At 42.0% G+C, this 18,814-nt stretch overlaps 1 protein-coding gene across 1 annotated transcript in view; it reads right to left on the bottom strand.

Moving 5' to 3' along the window:
- The window catches only part of LOC124616552 (lachesin-like), a 508,659-nt gene that overhangs the window by 48,876 nt on the left and 440,969 nt on the right, over positions 1-18,814 (bottom strand). The window contains exon 4 of the mRNA XM_047144870.1: positions 9,052-9,244. Within this exon, the coding sequence (XP_047000826.1) occupies positions 9,052-9,244 (193 nt within the window). The remainder of the gene's footprint in view (positions 1-9,051; positions 9,245-18,814) is intronic.

The raw sequence follows: 18,814 nt of genomic DNA, 5'->3' as shown, positions 1-18,814 counted from the left end.
TTTATTTTGCAAAGAGTTCAAGTAAGTAAAGACTTTGAACTCCAGAAACCGAAAAAGCCGCCAGATATAAATGGTTCACAGGTCAGGAACGTATCTTGGGACGATGTCACAGTCGACCAAGATGCATTGTGAAAAAAAAAAAAACAGGAAGGGGTATGATTTAGAGTCTGGGGCAGATTTATATTGGACTTTGAGAACGTCATGAACACAGTACATCATGAATCTACTGGATTCCCACCGGAAGAAATTTTGTTAGGCAGCAGAAGTAAAAGTTTAATTGAGGAAAAACTAGAGTTTCCACCTTGTACAAGTTTGGGGTTGAGTCAAAAGAAAGAATTTGTCAGAAAAAGGGCAAAGCAAAAAGCTGAATCGAGATCTAAAAGACACGATAAAAATCTGAAAGTTTCAAAATTTAAAATTGGGGATTATGTTCTTTTAAAAACCCACGAAAAGTCTAGTGAACTGAACCATGAAATTTCAAAATTTAAATGTATTTATAATGGACCATATGTAATACAGAACATTCCACACGATAATGCTTACTACCTGACCTACCCAAAATCCAAAAGACCTTTAGGTGTAAGAAATGTTGTGGACCTGAAACTGTATGTTCCTAGAAATGAGTGACGTAAGGATACTCAGAAAGCAATTTGCAGTAAATGTGCTGTACCCTATGATGAAACTATTTTATTCAAAATGTAACTAATCTCTGTAAATATATGTATACAAATATCAGTTGCTAATGTAGTTATGTGAGTTTCAGATTACCAAATGCACTATAAATGTAAGAATGTATTGAGAAAAGGACTGAAAAGGAAAGGGTAAATGCCAAAAAACCAAAGTGGACAGTATATGAGTCATAATATACAGGACTGCCAAACACCAATGAGGGCAGATAAATAATCAATGGAGAATTGTAAGTGTGATACAGGTGATGTGATAAAATGAGGTGAAAAGGACTGCCCAAATCTGAATAATAGGCAGCAAATATGTGTAGTAAATTTTCTGAATATTATTGTGTGTGTGTGTGTGTGTGTGTGTGTTTTTTTTTTTTTTTTTAGTAAGTAAGGAAATGGACTGCCATTCAATGCAAGCAGCAATAAATTGTTTTATAGTGTATACAGATATTTGCATTTGCTTTTGTAGTTAAATGTTTATGTTCCAGATTTTGAAATTATTTCTTTGAAAAAGTTAGTAAAAATGAGTAATTTGCTATTTTAATAATGTTGTGATGGGAGGTTCGACTGTGCAAAAAAAAAAAAAAAAATAACACTTAAGTAAATGACAAGTAAATGTTCTTGATATGTTAAAAAAATATAGACCTATATAATGTGAGTGAAAGGAAGTATGTGGTATAAATTTTTTTGGACATTCACATAAAGATTTTAGAACAACTGTATAAATGTAAAATTTTGTGTTCCCATAAAATTTATACTTCGTGAAATTTTCTGGAAACAGGGGCATGTGTAACAACAACTACTGAACATATAATAAATTTTTTCTTCGGATTTTTTGATAAATTAGTATAAGCAATGTTCTGATGTCATTTCTTTTTCTTTTCGTGTAATTATGTTAAAGAAAATGTAAGCAACTTTAGATGTGAATATTAATATTTATATCAGATTTCAAGCAATGCTATAACAAAATTGAGGTGTAATCCCTGTTGAATCTATTGTAACATGTCTGAAATTGTAATTGTGCGCCTGGTCCATGAGTAGGCAATGTATTAAGATATGTGGAATGTAAAACCTTTGGTGAATACCCTATCTGTAGGGGAGCAGTAAAAGGTGGATGGCAGGCGAGCGCGGGAAAATGCACACGGGCGCGGTACGGCATAACGGGCTCAGCAGCAGAAACCAGTCAACCCGTCAACTTTTCAAAGTACAGGCTTTAAAGAGTTAACGTACGCCCGAGGGTGGACGTTACACTATCACTGTCATCAGCTAACTACCACATCAAGCAACACTCTATACGCTTCCAAACTACCTGTGCATATATCTTAATAAAGCCTCTTATTATAATATAAACAATTGATTATTCACATAGAACAAGATGAAGTCTCAGCAGTTATGCTCACGGCGGAGTTTAAACGAAGCGTCTGTGAACTGATACAGTCCATCACGCTTACAGAGTGTGGTTAACAAAGGCAACTGCTCTCACTAACAGCGCATACACGCGCATTTCCGCGTGCCATCAGTATACAAGAATAACTTGCCGCACAACAGCCACAGACTTCTGAGCAGAACTTATGGCTACCAAACATAGACAGTGCACCGTTCGCATACCACACAGCACACAGTGCACTGTATCTATCATGTAACTCCAGTGTGCAACTACTGACTGCAAAAGCTGGTAGTGCTCCGCTTAAAGTGCAGGACACTTCTTTACCTCGACTGGGATCGGTGTGCATACCTTTGGGAAACGTCACCAAACCTTCCACCAGGCTGTTGTAGCCACACAGCGACCACGCCCTGTGCATCCCGCACTGAAGTCCGGCTGAAAAACCCACAGCACACCAGATTCTCGACGGTACTCAGAACTCGCTCGTTTGTCTCCGTGCAGCGGTTGACTAAAACCTTTGACGCCCAGCCTGTGATCTTGCAACGTAAATCACTTAAATACGTTACCTAGACGAATGTATTACAGGAATTTCATTATTCTACATTTATTATTTTTTGGAACAGCGATTTATTCCCGTCAGTGCATTTCGAAAAAAAGAATGGATTTCAAAGGTCGAGGCAGAAGAGGAAGGCGCAGGTGTGGTAGACTCAAGACGAAAAGAAGAACTGCAAGTGAGTGGATTACATTTAAGATCATCGCAGAAAACATGGAAGAAGAAACCGAAAATACATCCGAATCCAAAAACAATCACACTGAGAGAATGTAATTATATTGTGGTTTCTTCGGGAAGCAAACCGAGTTGTTTCGTCGTACGTGAGACAGGAAAATACTGCGAGTCTTAACGTTCTGAAGATTAATTACAAGTGTAGATCAGACAATATTGCTCTGTGCATTGAACTATGAATTATGTTAAAAGAGTGAACAGTGAGACGGGTAAGGTTCCGATCATATTGTTTGCGTCAGATTAATAAAAGAACAATCTGAAATTTAAAACCTAGGCATGCAGACATTATTGCTCAAAGTGTTACATTCATATCCGCTACATTTACTAACCCATCCTGTCCCATGCCGTATGCTACTTGGATATAGTTCAGAACTTTTGTAGTTTACTTAACCAAGGTACGAGACGTTGGAGCAACCACTATAAATTTATTGGAATTTTTATTAGTCAGTTTTCTAATCTACGAGCTAGCTCTGTGGTCCAGTGGATGAGCCGAGAGCGGCTCACGTTGGTGCCGTTGGTATGTTGGCATGTTGGCATCGTGTGATAGGAATAGTGGCGTCTCGTTTTCTTCTTGTGTTTACTGATGCCACTACATTTGCTAGTGTTGTCTGACCGTGAGTGGCAACAGCGGCGTTTATCAATATCTAGTAGCGTCGTAGTATCTTTGGAAGGATGTCAAGTGTTTTCCGGGTCGGGTGTGGCGGTGGTTCGGTTGGGACGAAACTGGAGGGAGGTCTGGTAGCCAGAGGACATGCTGGGACCGCTGGCGGCATGCTGAAATTGCCAGATTGAGGGTCTGTTGTTGCGAGGGCCGCAACCTTGTGGTTCACTGGACCCAGGACGTTTGAGTTGAGTGAAGATTAACTCAGTAGTGAAACCACCACTATTTTGAGATCATACCCTTTCTTGGTGCGTTGCTGCTTGCAGGGTTGCTGAGACGAAGAGCAACGAGTGGAGTGTTTGGAGTTGGCGAAATTAATTAGCTGTGCTCCACTTCCAATTATTAATCATTGAATTCCTTGTGTTTATTCACGAAGTTCAACCAGCGGTATTTCTCTGCCTAGTGGCCGCTAACGCCCCAGTTACCTGCCATGGAGGTTAGCGTATTTTCGCGGCAGTGTACTTTTCCTCGCCTTGCCGCTGCTGTCTGGTGAGGTATGTAGTTCGACAGCCTCCGTGATTGTGGTTCGGATATTTTGTTCTTTTGGACTACCTTTGTCGTAGTCGTTCCCTCTGCTTCTGGATGTTCTACATACTGGATTCTGAAGACGCAGTGTTGTCCGCCGGTTCCGCCTTGCCAGGGTCATTCCTTTGTTGTGATGGTAACCAGATAGGTAGATTTTGCAAAAGTGTTGGTCTGTGTTTAAACTTTCACTAGTTTAAGTTGCCATCCGGTTAAGTGATACAACTCTTGGCTGTCTGTCTCGTCGGTTACGAAGTTGAGCGACTTTTCCCAGGCCGGTCCTTGGAGCACTGTCTGAGGCCCACTTCTCTCTTCGTTTGATCACATTTTGTTTTTCTAAAAAAAATATCTTAGCATCTCTTGGAGGAGTTTAACTCTTCTTAAGAATTGTTATCTAGGTCTTCAGCCGTTAAATTGTTTTGAGTGATTACTATTGGGGTCTTCAACCGGCAAATTATTGAATTTCTGGTCAATTTTTCTAGAGAATTTTTAATTAGATATTGTTTCTTAACAGTGAAATTTAGAAGATTGTGTTCTTTTAAAAAAATAAAATATTTTAATATCTCTTCGAGAAATTTAACAGTTCTTAAGAAATTTCTATCCAGGCCTTCAGCCGCCAAATAATTTGAATTTTTGGTCAACTTGGTTAAGAATTTTTTTACTGGACATTGTGTCTTAATAGTCAATTTGATAACTGTTCCTTATTGTCAACCCCATTTGCATTGGGTTTCAAATAAAGTGGACGTGATTAAAGAAAATAAAAAACTGAGCAGCCAATGGTAACTGAGTAAGGCCCCGTCCACACCAAATCCTGCCTTCCGGAAGTCCCATGTTTCAGTGGGTTTGCAGAAACAAGCAGCATTGCAACGGCAGCAAACAACTTCCTTGACTGCAGCGTGCCTCGAGGTGAGCCATATCTATGATCCAACGATTACCATTCAGCCATCGTCTTCGATGTTATATCACGTGGAATTAAAAGTAGTTTTGGCAAACTGTTAAATGAAATTCAACAAAGACCAGGGAGCACTATTAGCATGTCCTTAAGGAATTACCAATATTTCATGGCATATCAATTTCTTTAACAGCAATATAATTCTCTATCATACAGTCTTCGATTGTACACTAAGTCGCAACTGCGTAAACATCGAAGCCTGTATAAGAATTATCATATTAATAATTTTCTCAACGCATTGAATACATTTATGAGTTGTAAAAGAAAAAAGTCGATCATAATTTTGCTAAACATAAAAGACTGGATTCAGGAATCAAAGTGACATGTATAATCAAAGATTACACTTAAGTAAGAGCTATGCTAACCTTTCATTTTCTTTTTTCAGAAGTGTGGTCATACAGTGTATCAAGTACCCTTCTACGCGTATACAATGTAGTTCTTGCTAATCTTTGCTCACTTATACATGACCAATCTTTACGATAGTAAACATTTTGTTATTATTTTCGATCGTAATATGGTTCGCAACACCGAATAAGTGAAACACGTCAATAGATCATTACTTTTCGCTCGTCCTCTGCATAACAATTGCAACAAACATAATTGAGACGCTGATCCATGTATCTATTTACAACAGCAGACAGTTTACATCTCTGTAATCAGAATTACGTATTTGTATTTATATTTACTTATGTCTATCTTAGTACATATTGTTTCGTAAGAGTGATGGCGAGTGCGTGTGTCACTCAGATATAACAGGAAAGATAGCCACAAGGTGATTTCAAGGACTTACTTAGTCAATTTTGCAGCATTCAGCATTAGACCGAGTCTGTCAAAGGGATGTGATTCTTCAAGCTAAATTTGATCAAGAAATTATTGTTGTGATCACGTTGTGTACTAAGCTATTAAGAACAGATGAGAACATACTAAATATTGCTATCTGATTGTTATAGAGAGCTTGGGGTGAGAGTATTGGGTTTGCACATGCTTAACACTTATTGTAAGAGGCTTGCATTTTGCATAAGTTACATCTTCACTAATTAAAATTCCGTATAATTATCTTACAGAGTCCAGCATTCGTTTTCCAGTGATGGATTAGGTTAGGAAGAAGGGTCATAAAGAAGTAAGTTAAGACCGCTTTAGCAGGTCTCACAGTCGTTTAAGATTACGAGGAACACCAACGATTCTACAAGCACGCCAGGACATTCAGATTTATTTTTTACCTAGGAAAGTAGCGGGTGTTTTATATTACAACCAGTCACTTAAATGCTTAAAAAACATTTATTCTTCAGAAATTTTCAAGAGATATTGAAATGAGAGAGCATAACATGTAGAGCCCCACAAAGCTCTATACTATTTTACAAATATCTCCCTGCCCTACTTATCTCTAATCATAGATTGATCTGTCTAGTCCTCATTGTCCGAGTATTACCATTTTACATCTATTAGCTCGAAATGCAGAGGGCTTTAAATATACACTGTCAAGGAACACAACTTAATCATAATTATTGCCCACATCTTCCTAACTGCTTCTAGTTATTGCAGTATGCTCCACATTGTATCTACTCATCAGTTTTTCACTAGTGCTAGATTGCAACTTCACTCATAACATGAAGTCCCACACAGGTCTGGAATATTTACACCCACGAGCATCCCTTAAACCTTGTTACGGTAGAACTTCAATAAGTCAGTTACATGCTATTGTGGCGAGCCTAACAATTTTCATGGACATAAACATATGACATTATTTTGTACATAGTGATTAAACCTCTATGGACAACGGTCGGAACGTACTGACAATCGCTCAATTCCTCTATTATAGGAATCCGGTCTATGGCCACGAAGTCATTCGAGAACCGTTGAGTGAACGTCTTATCGTTGAAAGATCTACTGTCTACCCTCCCCCCTCCCTAAGTTCTTCTTTGATTGTCTGGACACTGTCGTCTGCGGCCGACCTCGATGATCTTACTTCCCAATAAATATTACCCACGTCTGTGCGGTATTGACCAAATTGTTAACACCATTTGACTATGGTTCGAAGCTGCATTGCATTTGGTCCAGATTTCGTCGGAATTTCGTGGATAATCTGTGCGAAATTTATGACGTTTCGCCCACAAGAATCATACTGTCCCGAGTACTTCAACTTAGGAAGACGTTTCCAGCTGCTCCGTCTTTTCACTGATACACTGTTATGCAGCCGTCATCCATAGTACAGAAGAACTGCGTCTGCAGGACACCCTCTCTTCTGAAAAGCACCACTACTGTTGCATAGTGATCTTAGCGTGGGACGACATGTGTAAATTAACTTTCTTAAGTCCCTAGGTAAAACACATAGAAAAAACAGATCCTCTGCTGTGGACAGAGCTCGTCTCTAAGTTTTTTTAGCTACATCGCATATTCTCTAAACGGGGACTGTTTGCGTTGATGAAAATATCAATATGCACAAGCAGTTCATTGAGATCGCTGCTGCCGCTGGGAAGGAAGGAGAAACAGCAGCAGCTTGGTAATATGTCCACTGGGTTACGTATTTGCAGACACGATCTAAACCGAGTGGATGATATCTCTTCATGTTCTGGTACTCCTGCTTGCTAGTCGTGCAATCTGTAACTAAGACATGGCGTGTAAGACAAATCAAAACTTGGTGAGATGCTCAATCCATTGAGACCTCTAGTCTGTACGTACCGTAGTTTCGTGTGGCAGCTTTCTGAAATGCTGAAGAAACTTATGAAAATCCCTGTATCTAACTTATTTCATACTGAGTACTTGGTGTTGTCTGGATATTCTGTTAGTCCATCTCGTCCTTGCCCTCTGGCCGTCTCCTCCTCTCCCAGTTCACCTTCTCCACCCGGTCTCTCTATCTCCTCTCTCCTGTCCTGTTACGATCTGCTCCACAGCCCACGCTCTGCCTGTCTCGTCCCCTTTCCTTTCTCTGTACGCTTCCTACTCACCCACCCCTCTCCCTCCATCAACACTTTCTCCGTCCATTTCCCTGTCCTCTTCTCCGTCATTTTGTTGTGCCTTTCTCAGTCCATATTTTCCTCCACTCTCTGCCCCTTTCCTTTTTCTGTCCTTCTCTCCCTCCCCCTCACTCTGTCCATCTTCTTCTGTATCCATTTTCCCTTCCCCACCTCACTGTGTAATTCCTCCTGCTTTCTGTCTATGTCCATTTCCTCCTTCCCCTATGTCCACCCATCTCTTCCACCTCCACCTCTTTCCACCTTATCAGACCCAACCGCAGTTGTAGCTTGCTGGATTTTAGCCCTACAGTATTTCATTCCAAACAGTAAGTAAAATGTGCACCTAGCTTGGTGGCGACCGTGTCAGTGCCAATTGCTATGCCTGGAGAGGGCGTTAGGGCATGGCGTACGAGGAACAGCACCACCCTCTAGGAGGAAAGCATGCATACTGCAGCCGTGGCTCCATGGTACAGAGCATATTAGACAGCAGTCTCTGTAACAAAGTATTACTGAATAAATGGTCTCCAGCATGGAAACCATGCATTTCCAGATGTAATTTCATTAGATCATTTTTATTCCGTATCCTCTTATCGATCGGCCCCTGGAGTTTGTACATCATGGAAAAAACCACCTTGTAGTTGGAAGCACCGACCGAATGAGTCCGGCCTTCTGCATGCAGAAGTAACGTACCTGATAAGGAGATTGCTCGCGATGTCCAGGGAAACCAGGTCAGAATTCCGGTGTGACAAAGATTTTCACTTTTCCCGACGTATCAGTTGACAATTTCTGCCACAGAGTACAGTAACTGCGTATTTTAGTGTTTTAAAATAGTTTGTCTAAAAGGCCATTATTCTCTTTGTGAACAGTTGGGACCATCAACAACCTTGGTCAGATATGATTACAAATGTACCGTGTAAACTTCAAATCAACCAAAACCTGGACGTAAAGATAAGGCGACGTAAACATTTCTAAAATCAAAGCTTAGAAAAGAAAAGCTTGAGACGAAGTATTACATCATAGCTCGATACTGGTGAAACGTAGGTCTCCAATTCCCTTGATTTGCAGTAACCGGCGGTAGCTTTTAGCTGATAAGCTACTGTAACTGCTGCCCCCTTACCCCTGGTCTTGATTCCGGAGGGATCCTTGACGACCAGGTCGGCGCTGTCCTCGCGCCGCCACTGCACGTGTGGAGCGGGGTGCCCACGTGCGCGGCACGTCAGCCTCACCGTGCCGCCCTCGGGCACCACCATGTCCCCGGAAGTGTCCTCGGCGATGAAGTCCGGAGGCACCACCACGTGCAGAGTGCCCATCTGCAAAACGACATCAAACTGCTTCTTTAGACACACTTACGCATAGGCTTTCTGATTTACTTTCAAACCTATAAAACTATTTTACTAATGTCATCTCGTAGAATCGGGTGTACTGCCGGTGGTTCGCGTCTTCCCAACACGATATTTCGACGTCGTAACTCGTCGTCTTCCCCAGGTGTTCCGTGAGACTGGTTGACGAGCTGACCTTGTCCCATATACAGGGTGAGTCACCTAACATTACCGCTGGATATATTTCCTAAAACACATCAAATACTGACGAATCGATTCCACAGACCGAACGTGAGGAGAGGGGCTAGTGTAATTGGTTAATACAAACCATAAAAAATGCACGGAAGTATGTTTTTTAACACAAACCTACGTTTTTTTAAATGGAACCCCGTTAGTTTTGTTAGCACATCTGAACATATAAACAAATACGTAATCAGTGCCGTTTGTTGCATTGTAAAATGTTAATTACATCCGGAGATATTGTAACCTAAAGTTGACGCTTCAATACCACTCCTCCGCTGTTCGATCGTTTGTATCGGAGAGCACCGAATTACGTAGGGATCCAAAGGGAACGGTGATGGACCTTAGGTACAGAAGAGACTGGAACAGCACATTACGTCCACATGCTAACATCTTTTTATTGGTCTTTTTACTGACGCACATGTACATTATACCATGAGGGGTGAGGTACACGTACACACGTGGTTTACGTTTTCAATTGCGGAGTGGAATGCAGTGTGTCCCGACATGTCAGGCCAATAGATGTTCAATGTGGTGGCCATCATTTGCTGCACACAATTGCAATCTCTGGCGTAATGAAAGTCGTACACGCCGCAGTACATCTGGTGTAACGTCGCCGCAGGCTGCCACAATACGTTGTTTCATGTGCTCTGGGGTTGTAGGCACATCACGGTACACATTCTCCTTTAACGTACCCCACAAAAAGAAGTCCAGAGGTGTAAGATCAGAAGAACGGGCTGGCCAATTTATGCGTCCTCCACGTCCTATGAAACGCCCGTCGAACATCCTGACAAGGGTCAGCCTAGTGTTAAATGCGGAATGTGCAGGTGCACCATCATGCTGATACCACATACGTCGACGCGTTTCCAGTGGGACATTTTCGAGCAACGTTGCCCGATCATTCTGTAGAAACGCGATGTATGTTGCAGTGCTCTCCGACACACACGATCGAACAGCGGAGGAGTGGTACTCAAGCGTCAACTTTACGTAACAATATCTCCGGATGTAATTAACACTTTACAATGCAACAAACGGCACTGATTACGTATTTGTTTATATGTTCAGATGTGCTAACAAAACTAACGGGGTTCCATTTAAAAAAAACGTAGGTTTGTGTTAAAAAACATACTTCCGTGCATTTTTTTATGGTTTGCAGTAACCAATTACACTAGCCCCTCTCCTCACGTTCGGTCTGTGGAATCGGTTCGTCAGTATTTGATGTGGTTTACGAAATATATCCAGCGGTAACGTTAGGTGACTCACCCTGTATATGTCTGGGCGGTGTGTGGCGCTCTCTATGCCGTCCGCGCCCACTGTGGTCATTTATAACGGTGGTATCAATCCCTAGGAACTCCATCTTCGGTCCGCGCCCGTTGTGGCTCTCTTCTGAGGTAGCGAACATCCCAAGGCATTCCGTATTGGGTCTGCGGCCGATAGGCGCGATCCTAGCACTACCATGGCTCTGTTGAAGTTCCTTATGCTGTCCGCGACTGAAGATGGAGCGCCTAGAGACTGATACCACCGCCAGAAATGGGTACAGTGGACGCGGACGACATAGGGAGCGCCACACACCACCCATGCATAAATATAGGACAAGGTTAGCTCGTCAACCAGTCTCAGGGATCACCTGATGAAGACGCCGAGTTACGACGTCGAAATATCGTGTTGGAAAGACGCGTACCACCGGCAGCACACCCGATTCTACGAGATGACAACAAATCGCCGGGAAAGTCTTAGAAATTATATTCTACTAATGATGACAGAAATTCTGCATGTGCTGATACCAAATTGTCTGCCTTGACCTGACGTCCTCAAAATGACGGAAATGAGCCAGTCACAGAAATCCAAAATACACTGACCGAAAAAAATCGCAACACCAAAAAATAATTAACGTAGAATAATGAAATTTCTGGACTACATCGGCCTAGATAACATATTTAAATGATTAACATTTCAAGATAACAGGTTAATGTAATCGCGAAAAAACTCACAGAAAATGTGAACTGCTGCTACGTTAATAACCGGTGTAACTGCCAGAATGTTGAATGAAAGCATGTAAACGAGTACGCATCCTGTTCTACAGATGCCAGACCTCGGTTAGTGAGAAGGTGTTCCATACCTCTTATACTTGATCGGTCAATAAGGGGATGGTTATGCTGTTTGTGGAAGATGGTGAGGTTGTCGTCCGATGATGTCCCACAAGTATTTGATTGAAGACAGATCTGGTGATCGAGCAGGCCAGGATAACATGTCGACACTCTGCATAGTAAGTTGCGCTTCAACGGCGCAGTATGGGCGAGCTTTATCCGATCACTGGAATTCTGTTTATGAATGGCAGCACAACAGGTGGAAACACCAGACTGACGTACAAATTCACAGTCAAGAGTCGTGGGATAACCACGAGTGTGCTCCTGCTGTTATACGAAATCACACACCTCACCGTAACTCCTGGCTTAGTTCTGGCGTGTCTAACACGCAGACATATGGGTTCTAAGCCCTCAACCAGCTTCCTTTTAACGACCACAGGGTCATCACTGGCACCGAGGCAGAATCAGCTTTCCTTAGTAAACACAAAGCTCTTCAACCTGACCTCTAACGGGCTCTCACTTGACATCATTGAAGTCGCCAATGGCGGCTGTTTGGGGTCAGTGCAATGAACGCCACTGGGCGTCTGGCTCAGTGCTGTCCTTTCAGTAACGGATTTTTAACAGTTCGTTGTGTCACTGTGGTGCAACTGCTGCCCAAACTGTTGCTGTAGATACAATACGATTGCCAGAGCCTTCTGCACTATCGCAGAAGGAGTACGTTGTCCTCGATGGTGAGCGTTCATCGAGGGTGAGGGTATCATCTGGAGTGCCCCAGGAAGTGTGGTAGGTCCACTGTTGTTTTCTATCTACATGAATGATCTTTTGGATAGGGTGGATAGCAATGTGCGGCTGTTTGCAGATGATGCTGTGGTGTACGGGAAGGTGTCGTCGTTGAGTGACTGTAGGAGGATACAAGATGACTTGGACAGGATTTGTGATTGGTGTACAGAATGGCAGGTAACTCTACATATAGATAAATGTAAATTGATGCAGATCAATAGGAAAAAGAACCCTGTAATGTTTGGATACCCTATTAGTAGTGTAGCGCTTGACACAGTCACATCGATTAAATATTTTGGCGTAACATTGCAGAGCGATATGAAGTGGGACAAGCATGTAATGGCAGTTGTGGGGAAGGCGGATAATCGTCTTCGGTTCATTGGTAGAATTTTGGGAAGATGCGGTTCATCTGTAAAGGAGACCGCTTATAAAACACTAATACGACCTATTCTTGAGTACTGCTCGAGCGTTTGGGATCCCTATCAGGTCAGATTGAATGAGGACAGAGGCAATTCAGAAACGGGCTGCTAGATTTGTTACTGGTAGGTTTGATCATCACGCGAGTGTTACGGAAATGCTTCAGGAACTCGGGTGGGAGTCTCTAGAGGAAAGGAGGCGTTCTTTTCGTGAATCGCTACTGAGGAAATTTAGAGAACCAGCATTTGAGGCTGACTGCTGTACAATTTTACTGCCGCCAACTTACATTTCGCGGGAAGACCACAAAGATAAGATAAGTGACATTAGGGCTCGTACAGAGGCATATAGGCAGTCATTTTTCCCTCCTTCTATTTGGGAGTGGAACAGGGAGAGAAGATGCTAGTTGTGGTACGAGGTACCCTCCGCCACGCACCATGTGGTGGATTGCGGAGTGTGTATGTAGATGTAGATGTAGAAAGAACATGCAGAAGGAACATCCGGCTTCTCGTAACCCTATTAAACGACCTCATTCAGATTCACTGAGGTGTTGATTTGTCGCCTTAAAGGCATTCTTAGATAACAAAATTTCACCAAATCCAATTTCAAAGTTAACAACCGCTCTCGACGGTTACAGGTGTGTATTTAAAGCAAACCTGATTTGCATCCTCATAGTGACACTACTAGCGCCACTCTTATCTAGTGGCGCGAAATAAGAATAGATATCGTCTTTCAGATGTAGAAACACGCCTAGCACTAACCATCTTAATGTTGTGATTTGTTTTCCGTCATTGCATTTTAAATTACATCATAACACTATCTCTGGTGATTTCGCCAGTTCCTAGCGACACTGTAACCTTTCAACCTAACCTAGAGTCTGGAAATGTGCAGATCACTGCGACATTATAACTAATGAACCACGAATCTTGTCGAGGCGGGATGGCTTGCTTGCCTAAACGATACAGATATCCTTATCATAGGTGAACGACAGTGGAAGCGTGTGTTTTGAGAGGCCAGACAAACTTGTCCATCCTGAACAGTGGCAGCAGCCTTTCCAGTAGTTGCAGGGGCATCAATCTGAATGATCGACTGATATGGCCTTGTGTTAGAAGCTAACATTTCCTTGCTGTGCTGGTAATGGAAACGGCTAAAAGAAATGGCAGACCTGGAGTTTTACTATATGCTTAATTGCTGACGGGAATCTTAAATAAAATATTCTGGAGATATAATAATCCCCGATTCAAATCGCCGGGCTTGGTTACCAGGAGGATATCGTCATCAGGAGAAACAGAAAAGGCGTTCTAGAGGTCGGAGCACGGGACTCTTGATAGCTTTCTCTGATAGATAGGTTAGAGAGTTTAAAAACGGAAATGGGTGGGATGAAGTTAGATGTAGTGGGAATTAGTGAGGTTTGGTGGCAGGATGAGCAGGACTTTTGGTCGCGTAAGTACACTATTATAAACACAAAATCAAATAGTGATAATACAGTATTACACCTGCTAATGAATAACAAAATAGGAATGTTGTTAGGTTACTACGATCAGCGTGGTGAACACATTATCTTAACCAAGATCGACACGATCCCAACACTCTCCACATTCGCGCAAGTATATATGCCAACTAGTTCCACAGATGATGAAGATTCTGAATGAATGTATTATGAGATAATAGAAATTATTCAGATAATTAAGAGGGAGGAAACTTTAACTGAGATAGAGCACTATAATTAGGTAGCTGGAAGAAGAAGGGAGAGATAAATAGTAGGACAATGTAAAGTGTGGGAAAGGAAGAAAGAGTAACCACCTGGTAGAATTTAGCACAGAGCGTAAATTACGTATCGCTAACACTTGGTTTAAGAATCGTGAAAGATGTTCAAATGGTTCAAATGGTTCAAATGGATCTGAGCACTATGGGACTTAACTTCCGAGGTCATCAGTCCCCTAGAACTTAGAACTACTTAAACCTAACTAACCTAAGGACATCAGACACATGCATGCCCGACGCAGGATTCGAACCTGCGACCGTAGCGGTTGCGAGGTTCCAGACTGTACCGCCTAGAACCACTCGGCCACTCCAGCCAGCCATGAAAGATGTTGTACACGTGGAAGATTAGAATGGACATGGAACCGCTGGGCTGTTTCATAGGGATTATACAACGGCAATACAGAGATTTTGAAACCAGATTTTAAATTGTATGGCATCCCTAGAGGCAGATGTACACTGACCGTAATCTGTTGATTATAAAGTGCAGATTAAAACTGCAAAATTTTCGAAATGTTAGGAAATTCAGTAGTCGTGACCTGGATAAGATGAAAGGACTGGAGGTTGTAGATATTTGGAGCATTAGGAAACGATTGACCGGAAAATGCAAAAGGAATACAGCAGAAGAGGAATGGATAACATTTAGAGATGAATAAGTGAAGAGGGCACACTCAGGTAAAATTAGCTTGAAGGCGATGTTTTGGAAAAGGAAGAGGAAATTGTTGGATATGGATGGAAGAAATTATACTGCGAAAAGAATTTGAGAAGGCAGTGAAAGAACTAAGTCAAAACAAGTCTCTTGCAGTAGACAATATTCCCTGCGACTATTGTCATCCTTGGGAGAGTCTGACATTACAAAATTAGTTGACGTGGTGTTCAAGAAGTATGAGATAGGTGAAATACCCTCATAAGCCAGGGAGAACACAGTAATTTCAAAGAAGAGAGCTGCAAACGTTAATGAACTATCAATCTGATAAATTTTTTGCTTGCAAAATACTGACACGAATTATTCATAGACAAAAGGAAATACAGATATGTAGGTACACGTTAGCTAATACTGACACTGAGACTTAGATGATAGGTTACAGAAAGGCAAATCTACGTTGGTAGCATTACTTAATGCATTTCACTACTTACTGAGTTCCGTTTCTATGGATTGTATTACTTTTTAAAATAATACATTTATATCATTTGTAGACCTAGGAAAAGCTTTTGGCAATATTAAGTGGAGTACATTTTTTAATATTCTGACGATAGCAGGGGAAAATCCAGGGAGCGAAAGATTACTTACAACTTGTGCAGATATCACACAGCAGTTATAAAAGATCGAAGGACATGAAAGGGAAGATATAGTTGAAAAGAGGTTGAGAGAAGGTTCCCTGACGTTATTCACTCTGAACAATGAGCAAGCAGTAAAGGAAACCTTGAGAAAAATTTGGACAAGAAATCGAGATTAGGAAGAAGAGATAATAATTGGGAAAGCTGTCCATGACAACGTAATTCTGCCAGAGACAGAAAATGATTCGGAAGAACATTTGAATGGAATGGACAGTGTTTTGAAAGGGGGATATAAAATCAACACCAACAAAAGCAAAACGAAGGTAATGGAAAGTAGTCAAAGTAAATCAGGTGCTGCTGTAGGAATAAGATTAGCAAATGAGTTACTAAAAATGATAGATGAGTTTCGCTAGTTGGTTGAAAAATAATATGATGGTCCAAGGAGAGAGTATACAAAATTCAGACTGGCTGCAGCAAAGAAAGCATTTCTAAAAAGACGATTTTGTTAGAATCGAATACAATTCTCAGTGCTAGGAAGTCTTGTTTGAAAGTATCTGTTTGGAATGTAGCCTTGTACGGATTTGAAACGTAACAGTAAGTAGTACACACAAGAAGAGGTTAAAAGCTTCTGAAAGATGGTGCCATGGATGAATGCTGAAGACTGCATGGGTAGAGGAATGTGGGGGAACTGAACAGAGTTGGGAAAGAAAGAAATTTGCACTGCAGTCTGACTACAAGAAGGGATTGGTTGATAGGAATGGTTGATCCATTCTTGATAGGTTGATAAGAATGGTAGTTTCTCTCCGCATTCGTTTTTTTGGATAAGTGCATGTACGCTGATGACCTCGCCGTTGGGCACCCATAAGATCCAAACACACACACACACACACACACACACACACTTCCTTCCAAACCTATCATGTGTGTGTGTGTGTGTGTGTGTGTGTGTGAGTGTGTGTGTGTGTGTGTTTGTGTGTATGCATGTCTGTGTATGTGTGTGTGGATGAGGAGCGAGGGAAAAAAATTGGTGAACGGTCCCAAAACTTGAATTCAGTTAGCAGAATCAAATATTTGTAGTTTGTGGTAATCATACAGAGATGAAGGAAGAGACTTTAACGGGATAGAGTAGCGTGGATAGCTGCATCAAATCATTTTCCAACTCAAGACCTAACCAATTCCAATAAAATTTCGGGGGTGCAGCCGCATCAATTTGACTTATTCTTATTCTTGTAATATTTCGGCTGTATACCATCCAGCCGTCTTCAGAGTGATCCGAGGTGACTAACGCTCCAGTACTTGCTCCGTCCTTTTAAACCTGCGGACCGCACCACTCCGCAGACGGTCACAGGTACACAAGGCGCCAGAGACGTTGATCGGCGGCAAAGAGGTATGACATATGAATGGAATTAGATCTATGGCTGCGTGACCGATCCAAACGGTGATATCCTTCATATCCTTGTATTAGTACGCGGTGCACCGTCGCGACGTCTTTGTGAATGTACTACAGAATTATGAAAGTGCCCTATTCCATGATTTGTCCAAGCTGAAGCTGCTATCTCTATTAATTAAACTCGTCACCAACCGAATTTCAGTTGCTTCTTTCACTACGCTGACGCTAAAATTTCGACGTTATCGTACACCATAGAGTGTCCAGTGTCAATACAATGCTCTGCCTCAGCAGATTTATTAGGTTGTAAGAGCTGCGTGTCTTTGCGGTGCTCTACGCATCCCTCTTGGACTGTACGTGTCGTGTGTCCGATGTATGAACGGCCACAGTCACAGGGGATCTTGTGAACCCAGGGTTTCGGAAGCTCTAAATCATCTTTAATAGAACCCAGGAGACCTGCTGTCTTGGGCAAAAAACCACTTTCACTTTGTGTTTACTGAGAATCAGTCCTATTTTTGACTACAGGCTTCCCACGTATGGCAGAAAATCCATGGATTTAAAATTTTCCGTGTCTTCTTCTGCATTCCTTATACCCACTATCGGTTTCATTTGTAGTGCCTTACGTATCTGCATTGGGGATTACCCGTTGGCTTCAAAAACTTTTCTCAAGTGTACAAGCTCGTCTTCCAGACTGCTCTCGTCAGCAATGGCGTGTGCTCTGTGTCCCAGAGTCCTGAGTACACTCACAGTTTGCGAAGGACGGTGGCAGCTATGTGCACGTCAACATAAATCCGCATGGGTCGGTTTTCGGTATACTGCATCTCCCAAAGTACCATCATCATTGCGTCGTACCAGAACATACAGAAATGGAAGGCATCCATCTTTTTCAATTACCATAGTGAACTGAATTTGTCTGTGGATGGAATTCAGTTGACTTAAAAACTTTTTTCACTTGTCTTCATGATGGGGCCACACTACAAATGTGTCATCGACATACCTCCAGAACAGTGTGGACTTCAAGCTAGCTGAAGTCAGCGTCTTCTCCTCGAAGTCCTCTATAAAAAAGTTGGCGACAAAGGACGACAAAGGACTATCCATGGCGCCACCATCAGTCTGTTCATAAAATTGAATAAAAAACATGTCGAGGTCAAAACTTGTTCAAACAAAGCTTCAATCTCTATGTCGAAGATTTTGCCAATGGGAAACAATGATTCTGAAAGAGGAACCTTTCTGAACAATGACACTACATCGAAACTGACTACCATATCAGAATTGTTCAGTGTGAGTGATTTTAGGTTGCCAATGAAGTCCACAGGGTTACGTGCTCCCACCAGAGGCCTCAATAACGACGTTAAGTGTTTGGCACAATCATAGGTTGGAGACCCCATGCCACTCATTATCATATGTAAGCAACACTATTCTTATGGATCTTTGGAAATCCATAAAGCGTTGGAGGAAAGGCACCACTTGGTTTCAGTCTTCGCGCAACTCCTGGTAGAAAGGGGGAGGCGTTCAGAATCGAAGACATTAAAACAGTCGCATTTCATTTATCAGCTGAATGAACCACCGACTCGGTATCCTGGCGAAGCGTACGTAGTGCCACAGATATGTTAC

Source organism: Schistocerca americana, chromosome 5, assembly GCF_021461395.2.
Source record: "Schistocerca americana isolate TAMUIC-IGC-003095 chromosome 5, iqSchAmer2.1, whole genome shotgun sequence".
Taxonomy (NCBI): Eukaryota; Metazoa; Arthropoda; class Insecta; order Orthoptera; family Acrididae; genus Schistocerca; species Schistocerca americana.
The sequence above is the reverse complement of the archived record's forward strand: the minus strand, read 5'-3'. Positions and strand labels throughout refer to the sequence as shown.